The 23,919-nt window shown below is 54.6% G+C and overlaps 1 protein-coding gene across 1 annotated transcript; it reads left to right on the top strand.

Annotated features, from left to right (window-relative positions):
* The first annotated feature begins 7,459 nt into the window (after positions 1 to 7,459).
* Positions 7,460 to 22,759, top strand: COL9A2 (collagen type IX alpha 2 chain). Its single transcript, XM_042996116.1, has 32 exons — positions 7,460 to 7,531; positions 8,729 to 8,803; positions 10,026 to 10,061; positions 10,148 to 10,210; positions 11,238 to 11,291; positions 11,404 to 11,439; positions 11,542 to 11,565; positions 11,888 to 11,941; positions 12,293 to 12,346; positions 12,453 to 12,500; positions 12,686 to 12,742; positions 12,825 to 12,878; positions 13,182 to 13,235; positions 13,574 to 13,627; positions 13,725 to 13,778; positions 13,900 to 13,953; positions 15,535 to 15,588; positions 16,000 to 16,053; positions 16,287 to 16,340; positions 17,317 to 17,361; positions 17,722 to 17,775; positions 18,377 to 18,430; positions 18,744 to 18,797; positions 18,887 to 18,958; positions 19,226 to 19,261; positions 19,361 to 19,405; positions 19,513 to 19,545; positions 19,749 to 19,895; positions 20,132 to 20,186; positions 20,516 to 20,704; positions 21,506 to 21,583; positions 21,986 to 22,759. The coding sequence occupies exons 1-32, from the start codon at positions 7,460 to 7,462 to the stop codon at positions 22,183 to 22,185; spliced, it is 2,067 nt and encodes a 688-aa protein (XP_042852050.1). The 3' UTR covers positions 22,186 to 22,759.
* The last annotated feature ends 1,160 nt before the right edge of the window (positions 22,760 to 23,919 follow it).

Below are 23,919 nucleotides of genomic sequence, written 5' to 3'. Positions count from 1 at the left end.
ATGGCAGGACCCTGAGAGGAGGGGAAGATGTGACCCAGGTGCCCAAATCATTAGTGAGTGAGGGAAAGGACCCAGAGAAAAGAGGAGGGGTGATGGAACCAGTTGGCACCTGAGGGAGTAGAGTCTCCTACAAGCACATTTCTGGAGAAGCACTCAAAGAAATAATGTGGATGCTGATCCCACATTCTGACCCTGAGGGATGTGACGTCTCCATCTGTGACAGCTGCAGGACAGCAGGTTGTCAGGGAGCATCATGTGGAGGTCCAGGCTTGGAGGTGGACAATGTGCCCTGAGAAACTGAGAACAGTCAGATAATTTGCTAATCATTGAACCAATGTTCCAGAAGACGCAGTGGAAAGGTTGGGATGGGAGATTGGCTGAGAACTTGACGTGGGGTTGGGGGAGGGGAAACGGAGAAGCAAGGAGGTAAGTATTTCGGAAAATGACTGAGGAAACAAAGTGGGTTTGGTCAGGTGTAAGAGAATTTAGTCATTTACTCCAAACTGAGTCCTGAGAACCTGCCCCTGAGAGAGAAGGGCATGGTTAGGGAAGGTCCTGAGGAAAACTTCAGTCCATGGATCCAACTTGGGGGTGATTCAGTGATCAGTCACTTTCTCCAAAAATCTGTGGACACCTGCAGCTTGATAACAGAGGATGAATCAGACTCAGTCTCTGATCAAATATAAAATATCTCTATGATTAAAACAAAATTTTATTGAAAAAAGGAAAAGAAATCTTGAGCTCCTTCAGATGAAAAGGCACTCTTTGGGAGAGATGAGGTTGATGTGGGGGCTGGGGTGTCAATGCTCCCTCTGGTCCAGGACCTGGGATTCTTGGGCTCCTATTTTCAGGTTTGTTCGTGCAGAGTAAATTACTATGGTAGGTGGGAAGACAAAAACAGAGTTTCTTTTTTTTTTTCCCCTCATCTTTGAGATGATCTTAAACTTTTCTTCTTTAATCTAATAATGTGGTAAATTAGATTAGTAGAGTTTCTATTTTTTTTTTAACGTTTATTTATTTTTGAGACAGAGAGAGACAGAGCGTGAACAGGGGAGGGGCAGAGAGAGAGGGAGACACAGAATCTGAAACAGGCTCCAAGCTCTGAGCTGTCAGCACAGAGCCTGACGCGGGGCTCGAACTCACAGACCGTGAGATCATGACCTGAGCCGAAGTCAGACGCTTAACCGACTGAGCCACCCAGATGCCCCAGTAGAGTTTCTATTTAAAAAAAATTTTTGAGAGCAAGAAAGAGCATGAGCGGGGGAGGGGCAGAAACAGAGGGAGACACAGAATCGGAAACAGGTTCGTGGCTCCAAGTTGTCAGCACACAGCCCAATGCCAGGCTCGAACCCACAGGCCAGGAGATCACGACCTGAGCCGAAGTCGGATACCCAAACGACTGAGCCACCCAGGTGCCCTGAGATTTTCTTTTCTTTTCTTTTCTTTTCTTTTTAATTACACTTATTTATTTTTGAGAGACAGAGTGAGACAGAGCACGACTGGGAGGGGCAGAGAGAGAGGGAGACACAGAATCTGAAGCAGGCTCCAGGTTCCGAGCTGTCAGCACAGAGCCCGACACGGGGCTCGAACCCACGAACTGTGAGATCATGACCTGAGCCAAATTTGGACACTTAACCGACTGAGCCACCCAGGCGCCCCATAAATTTTCTATTTTTTAAAAAAAAGTTTGTATATTTTGAGAGAGAGAGTGTGTGAGTGAGCAAGGGGGGGAGGGGCAGAGAGAGAGGGAGAGAGAGAGACCCCGGAGTGGGCTCCATGCTGACTTCGTGGACAGCATCTACTACATTAGTCGCCCTGTTTCCACTTTTTTTTTTTAATTTTCTTTTTTTTATATATTTATTTTTAAAGAGAGACAGAGCACAAGCAGGGGAGAGGCAGAGAGAGAGGGAGACACAGAATCCAAAGCAGGCTCCAGGCTCCGAGCTGTCAGCACACATCCCAATGCAGGACTCAAACTCACAAACTGTGAGATCATGACCCGAGCTGAAATCAAGAGTTGGATGCTTAGCTGACTGAGCCACCCAGGCACCTCAAGATTTTCTACCTTTAAATAATCCTTATTTTCCTGCTATGAAACCAACTTGGTCATGATGTATCATTCAATAGTTCACTATATTCAATCTGCTAATACTTTAAACGGGATTTTTCCATCTGTGTTCATAAGACAGATCGGCTGCTAATATTCCTTTCTCGTACTGCCCATCACTGGTTTGAAACTCAAAGTTATTATTAACCCCATAAAATGAGTTTCAGTGTTCTTTGTTTTTCTGTCCTCTAAAAGCTTGTAGGAGATTCAAATGAGATATTCCATTAAATGTTTGATAGAGCTTGCCTTATTGATCTGTAAGACCTCTTTGTGTGTTATCCATATTAGTTCTTTGTCTGTTAATATATATTATAAATATTTTTCTGTCTTTCAACTTTCTCCATACATTTTTATTGTAAAGACATGTTAAAGTGTTATGAAGTCAAACTTAGGCATCTTTCCATGGTTTTGTGTATTGCTCAGGAAAGTTTTCCCCACCACAAAATTATTTTTATTTAAAAAAATGTTTTTACCACAAAATTATTTTTAAAAGAAACACTTTCCAGGGGCACCTGGGTGACTCAGTCTGTTAAGCATCTGGCTCTTGGTTTCAGCTCAGGTCATGATCTCATAGTTTGTGGGTTCAAGCCCCGCATCGGGCTCCGTGCTGACAGTGAGGAGCCTGCTTGGGATTCTCTCTCTCTCTCTCTCTCTCTCTCTCTCCTTCCCTCTCTCTCTGCCCCTTCCTTGCTTGCTTGCTCTCTCTCTCTCAAAATAAATAAACTAAAAAAATTTTTTGTAGGGACGCCTGGGTGGCTCTGTCCGTTAAGCGCCTGATTCTTGATTTTGGCTCAGGACATGGTCTCACGGTCGTGAGTTCGAGCCGGAATCAGGCTTTGCGCTCACAGCATGGACCCTGCTTCTGATCCTCTGTCTCTCTCTTTCTGCCCCTACCCCACTCACGCTCTCTCTTTCCCTCTCTCTCAAAAATAAATGTTAAAAAAGGGTTTTTTAATTTTTTTTAAAGAAACATTTTCCATTTTCCTTTAGGTTTTAATAGTTTGTTGTTATTATTATATTTAGGTCCTCAATTAATTAGTCCAGGAATATATTTTTGTATACTAATATAGAAATCTAACTTGAATTTTTCTCTAAATATGTATCCAGTTGCCTCAATATGTATTGACTAGGCTACTCTTTCCTCAATGACTTTAAATTTAACCTTTATCATAAACTAAATATAAAGACCTTTCCCATAAATTAAACAGATGTGATAAATGTGTGTGTGTGTGTGTGTGTGTGTGTTTTGTCTTTCTCTTTTCAAAAAAATCTATTCTTGGGCTAATAGAACACTATTTGAACAACTCCCTTACAGTATGTTTTGATCTGTGGTGGGGAAAGACCTTTCTCATTTGCTTTTTCAAATTTTCTTGGCTATTTTCATGTAATTTCTCTAGTAGAATATCTTTAGAATCAGTTTGTCAACTTTCATGAAACCTACATTCCGATTTTGCCTGATATTGCATGGAATTCATAGATCAATTTTTAAGATTTATTTTATTTTATTTTTAGAAGTTAGTACTTTTTTTAAAAGTTTATTTATTGGGGCGCCTGGGTGGCTCAGTCAGTTAAGCGGCCGACTTTGGCTCAGGTCATGATCTCGTGGTCCGTGAGTTCGAGCCCCGTGTCGGGCTCTGTGCTGACAGTTCAGAGCCTGGAGCCTGTTTCAGATTCTGTGTCTCCCTCTCTCTGACCCTCCCCTGTTCATGCTCTGTCTCTCTCTGTCTCAAAAATAAATAAACGTTAAAAAAAATTTTTTTAACGTTTATTTATTTATTTATCTTGAGAAAGAGAGAGAGAGAGAACCAGTAGGGGAGGGGCAGAGAGAGAGGTAGTCAGAGGACCTGAAGCGGGCTCTGTGCTGACAGCAGAAAGCCCAATGTGGGGCTCGAACTCACAAACCGTGAGATCATGACCTGAGCCAAAGTCAGACACTTAACTGACTGAGCCACCCAGGTGCCCCTAAGATTTTATTTTTAAAATAAAAATTTAAAAATCTCTACACCCAACATGGGGCTTGAACTCACAGCCCCAAGATCAAGAGTCATGTGCTCCACTGACTGAGCCAGCCAGGTACCCTTAAATTAATTTGACATCTTTGCAACAATGAGTCTTCCTATCCAGGAATGTGGATATACAACTCTCCACTTACTCAGAGTTTCCCTGCTCCTTAAGATTTGTATGTGACTGGCCTGAACCTCTAGTCCATGTCTTGTGGGACAATTTCTCTTGCTCAGCGCCTGCTTTGAGCTTCAGTTTCCACTGAATTGGTTCAGGTTATAAGCCCAAGTATGGTAGGTTGCATTTTCCAAAGATGGCCGCACCCACATTGGTTCCACACCCCCACACACATACGCTCCATGCTCTTCTTAAAATGTTACATTGACATTCGTTCATCAGGAGGTGGAGTCTCTGTTCCCTCCCCTGAAACTGGGAAAACCTTTGAAATTGCCTGGATCAAGAGCCTGCAGTGACATTGATGCTGTATGACTTCTGAGGCTAGATCCTGAGAGGCAATTCTGCTTCGGTCTGGTGTTGTCCCTCTCTCTTTGAGCTGCTATGTTTGAAGTTCGGCTACCTTGAAGCTGCTGTGCTGGAGAGACCCTGTGGAAAGCCCACAAATAGATAAAGGAGAGAGCTTCCCGAGAAATTCCAGCTGTTCCCGCCCCAGCTCTCGGAGGCTTCCTAGTACAGACACCAGATGCATTGAGTAAAGAAGCGTTCTAGACGGGCCGAGCCCAGGCACATCTGACTGTAACCTCATGACAGACCCGGAGTCAGAGCCAACCAACAGAGCCACTCCTGAATTCCTGATCCAAGAAATTGTTGCTTTAAACCATCACATTTTTAGGTGACTTGCTATACAGCAAAAGACAACTAATACACTAATATGTGCTATCCAGATGTGAAGCGCATCCCCTTTCTGTAATTTCCACCCACAAAAGAAAACTTACACGAGGCCCATGTGTATTTAGCTCACAAAGAGATGAAGAAATGAGCAACGTAAAAACCAACAGCTTTGGGGGCACCTGGCTGGCTCAGTCAGAAGAACATGTGACTCTCGATCTCAGGGTCATGAGTTCGAGCCTCACGTTGGGTGTAGAGATTACTTGAATAGCAAAAAACCATGGTGGCTCATCGGTTGAGCATCTGACTCTTGATTTCATCTCAAGTTATGATCTCACAGTTCGTGGGATCTACGATGACAGTGTGGAGCCTTCCTGGGACTCTCTCTCTCCCTCTCTCTCTCTCTCTCTGCCCCTCCCCTTCTTCCTTTCTTTCAAAAATAAATAAACAAATATTAAGAATATCAACAACAGGGGCACCTGGGTGGCTTAGTCGGTTAAGCGTCCGACTTCGGCTCAGGTCATGATCTCGCGGTCTGTGGGTTCGAGCCCCGCGTCCGGCTCTGTACTGACGGCTCAGAGCCTGGAGCCTGTTTCAGATTCTGTGTCTCCCTCTCTCTCTGCCCCTCCCCTGTTCACACTCTGTCTCTGTCTCAAAAATAAATAAACATTTTAAAAATTTTTAAAAAATATATCCACAACAGGGGCAACTGGGTGGCTCAGTCACTTGAGGGTCCTACTTCAGCTCAGGTCATGATCTTGAGGTTTGTGAGTTCCAAAGAGCCTTGCATGGGGCTTGCATCCTGTGTTTCCCCCCCCCCCCCGCCCCCACCCCACCCCTCCCTCACTTGTCTTCTCTTCAAAAAAAAAAAATTTTTTTTTTTAATTAAACAACAACAACTTTGGCCATCCCATTTCTGAGATGTCTGTTACAAATATTACCCTCCTACCTTGGGCAATGCCATCATCCTTCCCTCACTTCCTCCTCCTCTCTTCTTACCTCCTCTAAACTCCAAATTCCTTCCCACTCTGTTAGGCAGATCAACTAAATTCTCTCAAGCCTTCTCTCCCAAACTAAGCTCCAGGAGCACGTCTCAAAGCTCAGGGCCCTTTGCCCACGTGCCCCATGGGGTTGGACTTTCCTAAGTTCCAGAGAGTTGACTGTTTTAGCTGATCTTGTGGTCCTCTCCCTCATACTGGGTACAGGATGGTAAAGAAAGTGTCCTCCATAAATCACAATAAAAGCAAAAACGTATCAAGCACCTAGTATGTGTGTCTGCTAGGTTAAGTACCTCATATACATCATCTCATCCAATCTTCACAAAAACCCTGTAAGACAGGGACTATCATCATCCCCTTTTACAGATGAGGCAACTGAGACATCATATAGTGTCAGGTGCCTGTGGTCATGGTTAGTGACAGTCTGATTCCAAATCACCCTACCAATATTACTTAAGTGAATGGAAAGGAAGCTAAGACTGGGAGAGAGGTGATGCTGGGTAGGTAGGCTTTGGAAACTGGTAAATAAGGTGGTGGCTGTTTCCATGAAGGTGGAGATCACCCCGAATGAGAAAGACGGCCCAGAGCTAGAGACTGCGGTGCTTAAAGATAAAGCTGCAGTGAAGAAAAGGCAATAGAAGAAGGCAATAGAAGGAGGAGGGCTGGACGGTGGAAGCTTCAAGGAGAGAATGGCCAAGGGCAGCTCCAGGAGCCAACAGCCTCCTGGGCGGTGGGGGGTGGGGGGAGCGGAGAGAGGGTTACTAAAGAGGGGCTGGGCCCCACTGGTGACCTCCAAGAGACGTATCTCCCTGCTGGGGCGGAAGCAGGGAGATGAGAGGGAAATGAAGGAGTTTGGAGGTGATGCACAGTCAACTCCACTATAGAGTTGGGGGAGGGGGGAGGGAAGCAAGAAGGAAAAGGTGGACAGGGGGTATTCACGGGATGGCTGATCCAGGAAGGGTTTGGTAGGTTCTCATAGAGAAGAGGCCTGACTGTGTGTGAAGTTGAACAAAGTGGTGCCTATGTTACAGACAGGATCTGCAGAACCTAAAACTCACTCTGGGTCCGGTTCCTGGAGGAGAGAGGAAGGACCCAGGCCAGGGCTCGCAGGCAGAAGTGGCTGACCACCCGGCCAGCGATGGGGCGCGGGCTGCGGGTCCGGGGGAAGTTGCTGGGCCTTGAAGGTCAGGCTGGAGGGGGACCTCGGACGGCCTCCCGGAGAAATGGGACGACGGTCTCGGTCCTGCACCCCGGCCGCTCCTCGGAGGGCAGAGGGTGGGCACTGGCTGCCGGACGGAGCGGGGCGGAGCTGGGCGCAGGGCGCCGGCCTCCCTCCCCCGGCCCTCTCAGGTGACAGACCCCGCGGGTCCCCGCCCCGCCCCGCCGCATATCCAGGCGGCCCGGCCCGGCCCGTCCGAGAGCAGCCAGCGCCGCCGCGCCCGGAGCCTCTGCGGGCCGGTGCGAGCGTGGACCCGGGCACCCGTCCTCCGCGACCCCGCCGCCCGCCATGGCCGCCGCGGCCGCCCCCCGCAGCCTCCTGGTGCTCCTCCAGGTGCTCGTGCTCGCCCTGGCGCAGATCGTAAGTCCCGCGGCCGCCGCCACGCCGGGGCCAGGGTGCGGGGCGGGGGGGTCCGGGGTGCGGGACCCAGGAGGCTGGTGAAGGGCTCGGCCTGTCTGCCCGCTACCCTGGCGCCCCCCTGGCGCCCCCCTCGGGTTCGTACGGCCCCGTGGCGCGCGTCCCCTCGGTGGGTGCGCACGGGGGCGCGTCCAGGCGCCGCGAAGGGAGGCGGACGAGCCGGGGAGCCAGAGGGACCCTGTCCGGGGACGCTCGGCCCGGCCTGGGACCGGCAGCGTGGCCAGGAGCTGGCGCCCGGTCCTGGCAGCCCCGAGAGCCCAGGTGGCGGGGGAGACAATGGTGCCCATTCACAGGGCTCCGGAGCCTCCGCCCCGCCTCCTCCCCGGGGGCCCCGGCTCCAGCCAGACGCCGCTCGGGCCCGGCCGCTGCCCCTCGGCCCGGCTCCCACTCCCGCGCCCCCGTCGCGCTGCGGAGGGCCGCCGGGGGTGGGGGTGCTGGGGGCCTAACGGGACAGGGGCGCGATGGGGCCGGGCCCGGGCACCAGCCTGGCACTTCTCGGCCAGGGGAGGGCGCGGGCACCAGGCAGGCGCGCGACCCCTGCCTGGGTCGGGGCTGGCCCCCAAACGAGGGCAACCCGAGGGAGGAACGGCGCTGGGAGAGGGTTGCTCTGAGGGGAAGGGAGAACGGGCCTCCCTCCCCTACGCCCCCTCTCCTTGCGCCTCCGCCACTTTCCTTTCGAGCGAGAGGGAGGGGTACCTACTCACCATGTATACCTGTTGTTCATCTAAAAAGAATAATACGAGCAACCGTTCACTGGAGCCAGCAGACTGCTGGGCACCGCCTCGCCTACCATCTGTGATTCACTTGCGCCGTCGGCATCTCCATCTCTTCCCCACCGCGACAGCCCAAGGCAGCGCGGTCCGGTGGAAGGAGACCGGCGGCCCCAGCTCCACCACTTACTCTCTGTGATCATTCATAATCCTTCTGAGCCTGCATCCTCAACTGCAAACTGGGGCTCGTAATAGTATCCGCCTGACAGTTCTGAGCGTTCCAAAAGACGGTACATGTAGTGGTACACAGTGCGGTGCACACTAGGTTCTCAATAAACGCAAGGGCGCCTGCGTTTCCCGGGGAGGCTCGCCGCTGGGACGCCCGGCTCCCTGCACAGTCTGAGGGCTGCGCCCCTCTGTGTGTTTTCAGAGAGGCCCGCCCGGAGAACCTGGGCCCCCGGGCCCCCCAGGGCCGCCGGGAGTGCCTGGATCCGACGGCATCGACGTAAGTCTCCAACCTGGGCGGGTGGGGGGGCGGAGTTGGGGGGGAGGCCGCGGACAAAGGCGAACTTTGTGAGCGGCGGCGGCGGTGGGGTGGGTGCCTGGAGATGCAGCGCCCCCTGTTGTCAGTAAGCGGCGCCGGCCTGCGCCACAAGGAGCCCGTTTGTTCTGGGAAACCTCAAAACTAGCGCTGAGATGCAAAGCCCGTTATAGCCGCCGGCGGACAAGGAGCTGCTGTTCCGTCTGCCGGCCGAAGCTCAAAGCGATTCCTTATCCCCCACCCCTACTCTCCCTTTTTTGGGGGGGGGGGTGGGAGACGCCTTGCCCTGCCCCCTGGCACGTCTGCATTCTTCTTCAGGGTGGCTTGGGAGCCTTGGTCAGACCGCTGACCAGCTGAGCCAGACTCCTGTCTCTTCCTTTGCATTTTCCTCCCCGATTTAGAATCAGCAGGGTTTGTTCCCTGCTCTCCCTAGCATGGTGAGGGTTAAATGCCTCATTCAGGAGGCTCCCCCAGGAGGTCAGCTCCATGTTTACCCATCTGGACAGACTTCTATTCAACCTGGCGCCCCCACCCTCCAAACACTGGGCGCTGGGTCCCTGCCAGACTCTCTGGCGGCTGCAGGCCCTGAACTGCCTGAAGTCCTCTCGGCCTGCATATAACTCCACAGGCCCTGGCTGTCCTCCACCATGGGTCCTTTGTCACCGGGGAAGGAGATCCTTTCTGCCTTAGGAACAGAATGAATCGACCCTCTTCATAGGCCGTCTTGGTCCTTGCTCTTGCCCCAGTCTCTTCTTTTCCTGACCCCAGTCCAGAAAAGAGCTGCTCCCCACCCAGTTCACCTCCCTTCCATGTTTTTCTGAAAGTCCCAGTTTCTCCCACACTTGCCCAAATCCAAGAGACACCCGCTCTCTGAGGTAACTTGGAGCCCACAACCTTGTCTGCGGGTCTTCTAACTGGCACCTTACCAACATCTGTGTGTCTATAACCCGCTTGCACGTTAACAGCAGCTCTCCAACCTGGCTGGGGTTGGTCTCAATCCATCTATGATTTTTTTTTTTTTTTTTGAGGGAAAGGGAGCTATTTTCAAAAAAAAAAAAAAAAGCAAGGCTGAGGGGATGCAGGACAGAAGAGAAGAAAGTGAGGAGAGGGGATGTGGGGCCAGCCAGCTGCCCATTTGGGGTAGCATGAGCCACAGGGTGCTGTCTAACCGACTTCTATCTTACAGGGTGACAAGGGGCCCCCTGGGAAAGCTGGGCCTCCGGTGAGTGCTTTTTTTCTTCTTTGACCTTTGACCTTTCTAGTTCTTGCCCTCCTCTGGCTAATATTTGCCCCACCTCTGTTGTTAAGGGACCTAAGGGAGAACCTGGCAAAGCGGGGCCAGATGGGCCGGACGGGAAGCCTGGGATTGATGTGAGTACCTGAGTGTCTGGTAAAGCCAGTTAGGGCTCCACTCACTGACTTCCAGAGTCCAATTCTGACATCTTCTCTCTCTTCTGTTCAGAGCAGGGCAGCAAGGTGGAGACTATAGCTATGAGTTCCCTTCACCTCCATATGACTTGTGACCCCACAGCCACCCCAGGAGCATGAATCACAGGCACATGGGGGTCCAAACAGGGGTTCTTTTCATCTGTAGCAGCCAGGATTTAGTCTCACATTTCCAGCCTCCAAGTAGCAGATTGAACACTGTGCATGGAGCTGTCCTTTTCTTCCCCATTCCCTTCCCTACTACCCCCTCGCGGCCCCAGGAGCAATGCAGGAGAGGAACATTATTCGTCGATACCACAGAATTCCCAGGAGCCCCAAGGTCACAGGCTCCTGGACACAGCCAGAACCATTGAGACAGTCATCTGATTGAGGAATACACCTGGGTCAGTCACTAAAAGATGGGAGGAGAAAGAGGTCCCATGAGTTGCCTTTGCCCTGTTGGCTCAAGAGGGTCATCATGGCTATGAACTGCCACCAGGACCCCTCCAAATTTTCCACAACCTGCAAAGATTAAGAAGCACATTGCCTTCCACTGGCATATTGGTTCTCACATCCATCCAGAGAGGTAAACATGATTAACCCATTTTGGAGATGTGAACACTAAGGCTTGGAAAAAGTTGCCAAGGGCAGACAGATGTCAAGAAAATGGCCAATCCAGACCTACATTTAGGTCTTCTAGGCTCCTCAGCTGGGAGGTGTGAGGCCTATGCAGACAAATCTTGGGGCCTTGGTTTCTCATCTTTCATAAAAGAGTATTCCTTCTGCCTTCCCGTCTCCCAGGGTTGCTGTGAGAACTGGGGGAGGGGAAAGCAGTGTTGCAGTCACTTAACCTTCATGGAGTGAGGTGGGAAGCAGCTGGGGCCTGCCCAGGAGAGACTTCAGGCCCTGCCCTCTCCCGTGGTTCAGGGAACAAGTTTGCCCTTCACTGATCTACCTTCTGTTTCTTCCCCAGGGTCTAACTGGAGCCAAGGGGGAGCCTGGCCCCATGGGGATCCCTGGAGTCAAGGTAAGTGGCCTGCTGGGGACTCAGCTTGGGCCATCCAAGGAAGGGGCTGTGGTAGAGAGGAGCAGAGACCTAGGAGACCCCAGCCTCTGAACCTCTCCCATTGCTCTTGCAGGGCCAGCCCGGCCTCCCAGGTCCCCCTGGCCTGCCAGTGAGTATAATAACCTGCAAGGGCTTCAAGGGACCCTTTGTGGGTAGAGGGGGGGACTTGCAGAAGGAGCCATGAACCCAATTTCCTTTCCTTCTGTTCCAGGGCCCTGGCTTTGCTGGACCTCCTGTAAGTCCTTCTGGATGGGACAGGGTCCCTGGGACTCTTGGGGATGGAGGATACAGAAGGACGGGCCATCAAGGGGAGGGGCCAGCATCCTGTGATGGTGTCCAGAACAGGCAGACTTCCCAGAGAACTCTGGGCCAGCTCACTCTGGGCCTACCTGCTGCCTCTGGGATTCTATGGCCCTTAAAGCCCTAAGTTGTCAGTCTCTCTGGGCTTGGTTCCAAAGTAAAAGTGGAGAAGGGGCTTCTAGGTGCCTATCCCTACCTTGGTATCAGGGTGGGCTAAACCTCCAAGGCATCCTAGCCAGTGACAGCTTTCCTCCTAGGGACCACCTGGACCTGTTGGCCTCCCTGGTGAGATTGGAATCACAGGCCCCAAGGTGAGCCCCAGCCACCCCTCTGCTCACTCTGCCTCCTGCCCTCTAACCTCCAAGCTGGCAAGCTGGAGTGTCTCTGCAGCAGCTCCTGGGCCTGCTTCTGGCCAGCAGGAGCTCCTTCAGGTCTGGGGCAGAAGCCTCTCCCGCTGAGCCCACCTTGCTGTAGGTGGTTCAGGAAAGCCAAGGGCTGGGGCCACTCCCTGCAATTAGGCCTCTTATCTCCCCAAGATCTCAGATCTCAGAAGGTGACCTGGAGGACAGGGTGGACAGGATAGTATCGGGGACTGGAGGAGGGGGCAGAGTGACCCTGGAAGAGCTGGACAGGAGTATGATCTTGGCCCATCTTGTTTCCAGGGGGATCCTGGACCAGAGGGGCCACCAGGGCCCCCGGGGCCACCTGGCAAACCGGTAAGTGTCCCCAGACTTCCCGCATGGGGAAGGATGAGGGTCTTTGGCACAAGCCTGAGGTGGGAAAGGCTCAGGTCAGGCTTCATCTCCATATATCTCCTCTCAGGGCCGCCCAGGAACCATCCAGGGTCTGGAAGGCAGTGCGGATTTCTTGGTGAGAGGAGGCCCTGGGGCGGGTCTAATGTGGGGAAGGGGTGGGTCGGCCTTGGAGGTAGAGTCAGTGGGATGGCGAGGGGTTGCCCCACGGAGGTTCAGCCAAGTGGGGTGAGAGGAGGTTCTGGGAGTTGGCAAGACAGGGCAGGCCAGTGACCACAGAACCTGGCGGGATTTTCTTTCCAGTGTCCAACCAACTGTCCGGCGGGTGTGAAAGGCCCCCCAGGGCTGCAGGGAGTGAAGGTGAGCTACTGGCCCAAGTCCTTGGAGGGCAGAGCAGGTGGTTGGGAGGTGACCTCACACTGAGTTCCCTCCTTCCCTTCAGGGGCATCCTGGCAAACGTGGGGTTCTGGGAGATTCTGGCCGCCAGGGGAGGCCCGTGAGTATGAGGAACAGAGGGCTACAGAGGTGTGTGTGAAGAGGGTCTTACAGGGACCGCCCCTTCTTCATCCCTTCTCCTTTCCCTGTGGGTCTCTGGGCACTGAGCTGAGAAGCAAGAGGCCTATATTCCAGGTCAGCGTGTCTCTGGACAAGTACCTTCTCTTTGCTGGGCCTCCATTTTCCCACGGGTTCTAGGGTCCTTCCTGTCTGCTTTTTCTGGGAAAGGGATGGTATCTTTGGATGTCTGTATGTTTTTCCCTCGATCTGCCTGCCTGTCTGATCACTCATTCCTGCCCCACAGGGTCCCAAGGGAGACGTGGGTGCCTCTGGAGAGCAAGGCATCCCTGGACCACCGGTAAGGAATGCTCCTCCCGGGACCCCCCTCTCCTCATCCTAAGGGATCTTAGTGGCGCCATTCCCTTGCTCTGGCCTTTAACCTGTAAAAGAAACACCTGTGTCCAGTCTCTGGGTGGAGAGAGGGAGGCTGACTGTCAGAAATTGAGGGACAGACACCAAAGCTGTCAGCCAGAAGACTCAGCTAAGGCCCAGGTTTTGCCTCTGACCCCTTGAGTGACCCTGGTGAGTCCCTCCCCATCTCTGAGCCTCAGTGTCCCCTCTCTGAGATAGGGACTATGCTGCCCGCCTCAGAGGAGCCTTGAAATCGCCATTGCTGTCATTCTTGTGTCTTGACAGGGTCCCCAGGGCATCAGGGGCTACCCAGGCATGGAGGGACCCAAAGGAGAGACGGTAAGTAAGTCGGAGGTGTCCTGCAAGAGCTGTCATGAACAGCCCCCTGGCCTCTGGGGTCCAGCCAGAACTGACTGTAACTCTTTTCTCTCCCCAGGGTCCTCGTGGGTACAAAGGCATGGTGGGCTCCATTGGTGCTGCTGGGTCACCAGTAAGTGTCCTCTTGCTCCTGCACACATACCTCCTCCAGGCTGGAGCTCCTGGGGCTGCAAAGGGAGTGGGGCCCCCGCTGAGCCCATGTGATCTGGATGCCTGTTTGTCCTTCTTGCCAGGGTGAGGAAGGTCCACGGGGGCCGCCAGGCCGAGCCGGGGAGAAGGGCGATGTGGTGAGTCCTCGGCCACCCTTTGTCCAGCCAGGGTCCCTGGAGAGTACTGGGGGGGCCACCCACGGCTCGTGTGCAAGTGTGTGTGTGTGCGTGTGCATTACTCTGTGTGTCTATACGAGTGTGTGTGTGTGTGTGTTGTGTGTGTGTTACTCTTTCCATGCGGATGCATGGTTGTGTGTGCGTGCGTCACTCTGTGTTTGTATGGGTGCGCACGGACGTGTTGCTTTGTGTGTGTCTTTGCAGGTGCGCGTGTGTGTGTTACTCTGAGTGTCTGTGCGAATGCATGGGGGTGTGTGCGTGAGTTACTCTGCGTCTGTACTTTGTGTGTCTGCAAGTGCGTGCCTGTGTGTGTGCGTTACCCTGTGTGTCTGTGCAGGCGAGTGATCCGTGCAGGGCAGGAGCCTCTGTGCTGGGAGCCCAGGCACCCCACCAGCCCCCACTCCTGCAAGCCCAGCCTGTGCTGATCACATTCAATTTGGGAGAGGGCATAGGATCCAGTCCCACGCTCGCTGTGGCCAGACAATGAAATTCCAGCAAATCAGCCATGGGGCTAATGGGATTTGGTCTATATCCCAGTTCTCCTAACTTTTTAAAAAAATTAATAGACTATTTCTTTCGAGCAGTTCTGAGTTTATAGAAAAACCGAGCAGTAACTAAACTTTCTTAAAAGTTTTTTATGTTAAGTTTTTAAACACATATAAAAGTAGAGAGAATTATACGCTGAATTTCTATATACCTGTCTCCCCAAATTGACACTTTGCCCTATTCTATCCACCACTTTGTTGCTGATATTTTATATCCTTCCTTTTTTAAAAAAATATTATTTACTTTGAGAGAGAGAGGGAGAGAGAGATAGCTCTAGTGGGGGAGGGGCAGAGAGAGACGGAGAGAGAGAATCCCAAGCAGGCTTCATGCTCAGAGCAGAGCCTGACACGGGGCTCGATCCCACGAACTGTGAGATCATGACCTGAGCCAAAACCAAGAACCGGGCACCAACTGACTGAGCCACCCAGGTCCCCTGTTGTTGATATTTTCAAGCAAATCTTTGCCTCAACAGCATGTCATTTCACTCCTAAATACTTCTGTCTGTATATCTTAAAAATAAGGACTTTTTCTCACATAATTATATCATTCACTTTCATACCAACAAGATTATCAATTATTCCTTAATATCAGCAAATATCAGTTATTCCTTAATATCAGTCTATGTTCAGTGTTTCCCAATTGTCTCAAAAATGTCTCTTCAGGGTTCTTGTTCAAATCAAGACCCAAAGCCCACACATTGTATTTGGTTGTGTTCCTTCATATAAGTGGAGCTCAGAGCCCAGGTGAGGTAGTGAGTGCCAGTTCCTATCCCTGCACTTGCCCAGCCCAGCCCAGCCCAGTCCCATCAGCTTGGCGCTGACCTCTACTCCCTCCCCTCTGGGCCTCAGGCCCCTCTTCTCCAGCCCCTGCACAATGTGGCCTGTGCCAAGAGGGACCCTGAGAGCTGGAGGTCCCTGTTCTCAGCGCTCCCCTCTCTGATCAGCCCGACAGGGGTTCAGCATCTCGAAGGTGACCTCATTGCTATCTACTTTGCAGGGCAGCCAAGGTGTTCGAGGACCCCAGGGAATAACAGGCCCGAAGGGAGCAACCGTAAGTGGCCCAGGCTTACCCAGACAGAGAGCGGGGTCAACTCTGTCCAAGCTTCAGAGGACGAGGAGCCTGAGATTCTGGATTGAGCTCTGTTGCTGGCGGGTTGGCTCTGTGACCTTGGGAGAGGCCCTCTTTCTGTGCCTTAGTTCTTTCACCTGTAAATGGGGTGGTGATGTAGCAGAGGTTTGGGGAAGCTTGCAGCAATCTGGGACACTTGTCATCCACTGAGGAAGGACTGTGGCCCATCACCCCAAATCCTTTTCCCATTTCTGCCCCCCCCACTCAGTTGGCTGGTGGGGGTTCCTGAGATAACCAGACCCACTTCCTACCTACGCACTGACTGCAGCTGTCACAGAGAGACATGGGTGGGTGGCCTGACCCCAGGCATCTCCCCACTTTCCTTCTGAGCAGGGCCCCCCAGGCATCGACGGCAAGGATGGGACCCCAGGCACACCTGGCATGAAGGTATGAGTGGGGATTGCCGGTAGAGTTGGGGAGTGGTCAGGGTCCCTCCCAGCTCAGGCCCTGAGTCTCATCACACTGATCCTGGAGGCGTAGGAGCCTGGGATCCTCAAGTGTGCCACTGATGCATCCCTGCTTGCCTCTGGGCCTCAGTTTCCTTACTTGCATGGGGGCAGAAGCCATGGAACCTCTAGCTGGAGCTTTCACTTGTGCCCCTGGTTCTCTGTCTCTCCCAGGGCAGTGCAGGACAGGCGGGGCGGCCAGGAAACCAAGGGCACCAGGGCCTGGCGGTGAGTACGGGTGGAGTCCCAGGGGCGGCCCCAGGGGCAAATTGCTTCTCCTGCTCAGTGTTGCCCACTTCCCCATGGTGGCATGAGTGGTTGATGAGGTGGAAATCCACACACCCGGGGATCTTGCTCTAGTCCTTGTCCCCACCCAGCCCAGACCTCATCACCACCTCTGTGGCCCCGGCCTGGCTTAGGCCTCATCATTTGGACAGTTGCTCTAGCCTTCTCTTTGATCATTCCAATTCTCCATGTTGGTTATTTCCCGCTAAGGCACTTTTCATGGCCCTCACTGCCTCCAGGAAAGTCATTCCATCCAGTCATTCAAGACATGGTTACTGAGTCCCCAGGGTGCACTGAGAGGCAGAGAAAGTTGTGAACAGGACAGCTACAAGGCTTGTCCTCACAGCTCATTTTAGCATTCAAGGCCACCATAATCTGACCCCACCATACCCTTCCATCCTTACCAGCCACGGCCCCTCCGTGTCCTCTCCTTTCTCAGGGAACCCTGCCTTGCCTCTTCTACCCCTACACCTTCAGGCCTTTGCAGGCGCTTCTGCTTGGAATGCCCTTCCCTACCTCTCTGTGCCTTCTCACCATTCAGGGCCACCTCCATCGCACACCTTCTGGAAGCCCAGTCCATGGGACGCCCCCTGCCTCCCTGCTGGAGGTGCTGAGGCCAAAGCCTGATAACATGCCTGTGTGCAGATTGTGTTCCTGTAGTCATTTACATGTGCCTGTGAACACAGGGTGCTTCTCTTCTCCCCATAGACTATAGGCCCCTCTGTACCCCCGTCCTCTCCCACGAGGGCTCAGGGTACAGTCAACTTTGTGATGCCATGGCCGGGCCTTCTGTTGTTCAGCTCCCACAACCCAGGGCTGAGGAAGGGAGGGGATCTGGAATGGGGATGGGAGGTAAAGCAGGAGGTGCTTGGGGCTCCCCAATGCCAGGATAGAAACTGATGTCATCTTCTTTCTCCAGGGTGTGCCGGGCCAGCCTGGGACAAAAGGAGGCCCTGGAGACAAGGTAAGGTGACCTCAAGCTGGGGACAGGATTGGCTTCGTCTGAGCAAGGGAGCCTGGGGGGCAGGGTCCAGGGGCATGGCTAAAAGACCCTAAGGCCCAGGCCTCACCCCCGGCTCAACAACAGTGCCCAAGCACCTCCTTCCTGCCGCTACCCCCTCAGCCCTCTGTGGAAACAGGATGGCATGGCTCCCAACCAGAGGAGAAACAAACAGGAAAATAAATGGACTCCAAAAGACCTGACCAAGAACACCTTTTCCCCAACTCATTTGGTTCTAGATTCTGTTTAGGGTTCATCAGGTTTCTGCAAGATCAAGAGCTTGACTAGACCCCCCAGACTGACCTGAAAACTGTTTTCCTGCAGGGGGAGCCAGGCCAGCAGGGCCTCCCTGGATTCTCTGGTCCTCCTGGGAAGGAGGTAAGTGTCCCTTCCCTGACACAGGGCTCTTGCATTAGTCCCCTTCCCAGGTCTGAAGACCCTGCACTCAGCATATGCAGCCTGGGTGAGAGTGTGGGGTGAAGCCCTAGTTTAGGGGGGCCTGAATGCCAGTCTGGGCTATGCCACTGACCCACTGACCCAGGGAGACACCCCTTTTCCACTCTGGGTCCTTGTTTCTCTATGTACAGTGTGGTGATGGCGGGATTGGTTCTGTTCTATATGGGTATGACATCCTCAGATGGCCAAATTGACTGGGGCTAAGAATCCAGCAGAGTCATTCATTCATTCATTCATTCCATAAACATTCACCATTACCTGCAACTGTGTTAGATGCTGAGATAGTCTCGTACTCAGATGGAGTTTACAGTTTAGTGGAAAAGGCAGATATTAAATAAATGACCACATGATGACTGACTACAACCATGTGGGGTCCTATTGAAAGAAAAGGACAGGGACCCAAAGAACAGGGGATAAATGATGAAGTGAATTAGCTGAGACCCAGGGAGGGTAGGGGTTAGCCAGCCATGGAAGGGAGGGATGCACCAGGCCCATTGCCTCACTCCCAGTTTCTGTCCCCCAGGGAGAGCCAGGACCTCAAGGAGAAATCGGACCCGGAGGCATCATGGGGCAGAAGGTAAGTGCCTGGCACAGTGGTCCCTCCCTGGGGGCCTTTGCAGCAGCTGGCACCACTGGACCCAGGATCTGGGTCCTATCCACGGCTCCAGCACCTGCCTAGTCCTGCCCAGCCTTGTGAGGCCTTCCCGGCAAGGGCCCCAGTTTGCTGGTCTGTAAAGTGGAGCAAAGGACCTCAGTGCTGGTGTGGAGGAATGGAGGGCATCCTGACCAGCAGGGTCTGGGGTCTGGAGGGGGAGACCGAGGAGGGGGTGTGTGTCATCCTCTGGCCTGTGTGTCATTGGCCTGTGTGTCATCCTCTCTTTCCATTTCAGGGTGACCAGGGTGAGAGGGGGCCGGTGGGGCAGCCAGGCCCTCAAGGACGGCAGGTTAGTGGAGGCGGCCAGCTGTGATGGGCAGTGGGGAGCATGTCTGGACACCTCATTTGATACACTACTCTGGGTTCTTTTCTCCTCAGGGACCCAAGGGGGAGCAGGGGCCTCCCGGAATTCCAGGGCCTCAAGGCTTGCCAGGCATCAAGGGAGACAAGGTACCAAATGGGGCTGGAAAATACCTGGGCAAGAGGCTTCAGGACCTGGGGGGGGGGGGGGGGGGGTGGCTGGAGCTCAGTTAGGTCCTTCCTCAGCGCTCCAGATCTTCGCGGAAAAATATGGCCGGCGGGTCCCAGGCGGTCCTGGGGGACCGGGAGGAGCTGCAGAGGGGTGTGGCCAGGACCGGGGATTGCGGGGGAGGGGGGGGGACCCAGACGTCCCGGGAGAGGGGAACTCACCAAGTCCTGACTGCCCGCTTGCTGCAGGGCTCCCCAGGGAAGACCGGACCCCGCGGCGGCGTGGTGAGTACCAGCGTCTCCCCTCCCCCCGCGTTCCGGGCGGCGGCGGCGGCGGCGGGTGGGGGTCCGTCGCCGCTCTGACTCGCTGTGCTCAATTTGCAGGGCGACCGGGGGGTGGCCGGTCTCCCGGGAGAGAAAGGCGAGAAGGTGAGCTGGCCGCGCGGGGGCGGCCGGGGCGGGTGGGGGGGGGGGGGGAAGAGGGGGGCGGGCTCTGGGGCTTCGGCGCCCGTGACCCGACTTCCCTGTGCCTGCAGGGCGAGTCTGGCGAGCCGGGGCCCAAGGGACAGGTGAGTCCAGCCCGCACGATGCCGCGCCCCGCTGCCCGGCGACGGCTGCTGTCCCGGCCTCCTCCCTCTCCTCCCGCACCTTCCCCTCCCCTTCTCCTCCCTGTCCACCCACTCCTCCTCCCACCCCCCACTCTCCCCCTCCCTCCCTGGCGCGTGCGAACTCTCACCGCCGTTCCGCACCACCCCCACCCCCGCCCCGGCAGCAAGGAGTCCGCGGAGAACCCGGCTACCCGGGCCCCAGCGGGGATGCGGGCGCCCCGGGGGTGCAGGGCTACCCCGGGCCCCCCGGCCCTCGAGGACTAGCTGGAGACCGAGGCGTGCCGGGACTGCCGGGGAGACAGGGCGTGGCGGTGAGTCGGCCCCCAGGAGCGGGGAGTCTCCCGGTAGGAAATCCCTTTGCGGGCGCGGCTGACCCCTCAAAGGCTGGGAGTCCCCGGAGCCAGCTGGCTTCCCTGAGGCCCCACCTCGGACGGCTTGGGGGTGGGTGCGGCGGGAGGGCGGATTTCTGTCCGATGCCGCACAGACTTCCGTGGGAGAATGGGAGCCGGCCAGGGGCTTCTTCCTGGAAGGCCTTCTCTGCTCGCAGGGCCGAGATGCCAGTGACCAGCACATCGTGGCGGTGATGATGAAGATGATGCAAGGTGAGGGCGGGGGCAGCACCCCCTCCTCCTCCCAGTCCAAGCCGGCGCGGCGCCACCCCTCAGGAGCTGCTCCACTTGGCCCTGCCCGAGGGTCTGCAAGCCTGGGTGCTCATTCCAGCTCTGCTTCCAAGAGGCTGGGGACCTATGTACATCTGTCCACGCTGGATCTCTGACTTCCGCAAACCGGGGTGGGGGGGAATGGGACATTAAACACCGGGCTTTCTCCTCTGCACACCTAGGGGCCCGGCTCATGGGGGACGCTCTGCCTTCCCATTTCACCGAGCCCACCCCCATCTCACAGACCTCTCCTCTCCCTCCCTCCCTTCCAGAGCAACTGGCAGAGGTCGCTGTGAGTGCCAAGAGGGAGGCCCTGGGTGCGGTCGGGATGATGGGTCCCCCAGGACCCCCTGGGCCTCCTGGGTACCCAGGCAAGCAGGGACCCCACGGGCATCCTGGCCCTCGGGGTGTTCCTGGCATCGTGGGAGCCGTGGGTCAGATTGGCAATACAGGGCCCAAGGGTGAGTGCTGTTCTATGGTGGGGGTGGGGACTGGGCAGGTATGGACTTGGCCAAGGCCAGACCCCAATTGGGTTATGGGTTGTGTGGTCTGATGGCTCAGCCTCCTGTTTTCTCTTTCATCATTCCCCCTCTCCGGATGAGGTACACTTTCCCCCACTCCCTCAGCAAAGTTTTCCAGAAGTCGTATGTGACTCCTGGGCTTGCTTTCTCAGTAGAAAATTGATGGAGATGAATGTACTATTTTATAACTTGGGTATTTGGGGGGGGGGTGTTGTTATAAATTTGCTTAGTGGTACTCCATAAACATCCTTCCATGTCTCTAGAAGCGGGGAGGTAAGTTAGCAAAGTAGTAAAGCATGCAAACTTGAGAGTCACAAGACAGGTGTCTGTCCAGACTCTGCCACTTTCTCCTTATAGACCTTGGACAAGTTACCTGATAATCTCCCTGGGCCTTAGATTTATCATCTGTAAAATGGGGGATGTTAATAACACCCACCTCATAGCATTGTCCTGAGGATTACATGTGGAGGTAATTTACGTAGAGTTGGCACATAGTAAATATTAGCTATTATTATTATTATTAGATGCTTTCCTGTAATGAACTTGATTGGCTGTAGCCTTCCATCCTGTCTGGACCTTCCCTTATTTAACCAGTTCTGCAGACATTTCCAACTTTCCCCTATTATAAACTAGCATAAAACAGGAATAATTGCTGTGTGTGAAATAGAAATGAAATAGCAACCAAAGTAGAAAAAACATCCTCCAATTGTGAAAAGTGAAGGCTTCTTTCTTTCTCCGCAGGAAAACGCGGCGAGAAGGGTGACCGGGGAGAGATGGGACGTGGGCATCCTGGGATGCCCGGGCCCCCGGGGATCCCAGGTAAGACCTTGGCCCTGCCGAGCGGCAGTTCTGTCCCTCAGCTCTGGGATTCAGGACCCGCAGACACTTGGGCTTTTGCATCCCTTTGGAGCACCCGGGAGCTGCTGGGTGGGGTCTGGCTGGGAACCAGACAGCTGAGATTCTGAGGACATCCTGGCTTGTACCAAAATCTGCTTCATGTAGGAAAATGAAAAGGCATTTGCTCCCAAGATTCACTAATTGGGAGGTGGGAGTAATGGATAATGCGACTCTCTCAGAACCCGTCTGGGGCAGTCCCTTTTTCCTGGCCTCATCCTTAACCTCATCCCACCCCCACCACTTCCGTGAAAAACGGGACTGAGAATCCTACAGCCAGCCGAGACAGGAGGCGGCCCTGATGTCCCGGTCTTCTCCCTTTCACAGGACTCCCTGGCCGGCCCGGCCAAGCAATCAACGGCAAAGATGGAGCTCGAGGATCCCCAGGGGCCCCGGGAGAAGCAGGCCGACCAGGCCTGCCAGGCCCCATGGGGCTGCCAGGCTTCTGTGAGCCTGCGGCCTGCCTTGGAGCCTCGGCCTATGCCTCTGCACGCCTCACAGAACCTGGATCCATCAAAGGGCCATGAGCATGAGGCTGGGACAGAGCCCGGTGGGCACCCTGGGGGGAAAGGACTGGGTTCCCTCTGGATGGACACATACCCCATCCCTCAGCCCAGGAAGCCAGTTTTCCCAGGACCTTCCATCTGGGACCCAGGAGTCCTGAGAAAAAGGAAATTCTAAAATATGGGGGAAGGAAAGGGAGGGCATTGGAATGAAAAGGTGAGACCGACAGGGCAAGGGTCACCCAAAAGTCCCAGCTCCAAAGCAGATGGGTGGCTTTCCTTCCTGGAGCACGACTCGGAAGTTACCAAAACAAATGTCTCCTTAATCTGTGCCATCTTCCAGGGGCCATCTTCTTTGGGGCAGGTGGACTGAGGTCTCTGCCCATCCCTGATCCCATCTTCCTCCCCTGGACTTGCTGGGTGATGGCTGGTGGGTGACTCCCCAGAGGTGGCCATCCTTAAGCCAGCCCACTACTTCCTCCCTGCCTCCCTCCCATCTGAGTATTTAAACACCCATCTCCCCTCTCTTCCTGGCATTATCCCCTCCCATCCTCACCCCTTCCCCGAGATCCATCCAGGCCTTTCTGTAAATAAAAGCCCCCGACTTGGATACGAACTAGGATGGGAGTTTCCCTGCTGCCACTGTCGGGGCAGGGTGGGCAGGGGCTCCTGAAGGGGAGGCACGTTTGAGGAACATCTGTGGGAAGACCGGATGGTGACCTGCTGTGTAACTTTGGGCAGATCCCTTCAGCCATGTCCCAGCTGGGGACACCCAGCGTCTTGCCAAGGCCCAGAGCACAGAAGGTCCTCTGTGAGACCTGCTACCCACGGTGGGCTAGCCTGGGGCAGGAACTGGTAATGAAAGATTGAAAGACTTGGTTCTTGCCTTCAGGGGTTCCCAGGTCTGTGGGACCTGGATCACTAGAGCAGAAGTGACATTCACTCATGCCACTTTCACTCGGGACGTCTAGGGGAGACTGGCTCAGATCTGATCTGATCTGAGTACCCCTGGGCACTCCCAGCCTCACAGCTTTGTAGGCCAGCAAGCCCACCCCAAGCAGCAGGAAAGGGCATGGTGGGTACCTCGGACCCGTGCAAGGATGGGAGCCTTTGATTTTCAGGGAGTGACCGATCCCAGTGCTCCATTATTGATTTGGGTATTTGTTCCCCCAAATGAAGCATTCTACTGGCCTCAGCCCCTCCTGAAGGTACAGGACTCCAGCCTGAGGTCCAAGCATTTGCTGAAGCCTGGACCCTCCTACACCTCACCCTAAACTTGGCACTAGGTCCCCACACAAGCCGGGGCACCCTTTTCCTCCGAAGAGCAGGGCAGAGAACTCCTCTCACTAGTCCACCCCCGGTCCTCCCTCCCCTGCCTCAACACACGTGTGCGCACACACACACACACCAGTGACATCTCAGCCCCCTTATCCCAAATGACAAACAGGACAGACAAGGAGACAAGGTGAGGTAGCCCCAAGGACCACAGGGGTGACCTCGCCCTCAATACTTTAGCAAATCCTGTATCCCAGCTTCCCAGCTCCCCTGTCCCTCCCCCAGGAGCCCCCACTGCTGCTGTGGCTGCTGGAACAGGCTCAGTGGGTGAGGGGAAGAGAGTGGGAGTAGGAGGGGGTGCCCCCTTCCCTAAGCCAAGTCACTGTACTTGTCCTAGTGCCTGAAGCCTTGGGCTTAGCCAGTGTATGCCTCCTGGAGGTTTCCTCATGCGCCGGCTGGGGCTCTTTCCATGTCCCTCTCTGC

Source organism: Panthera tigris, chromosome C1 (assembly GCF_018350195.1).
Source record: "Panthera tigris isolate Pti1 chromosome C1, P.tigris_Pti1_mat1.1, whole genome shotgun sequence".
In the NCBI taxonomy this organism is placed as follows: Eukaryota; Metazoa; Chordata; class Mammalia; order Carnivora; family Felidae; genus Panthera; species Panthera tigris.
Note: the sequence above shows the minus strand (reverse complement) of the source record. Positions and strands in the feature narration are given on the sequence as shown.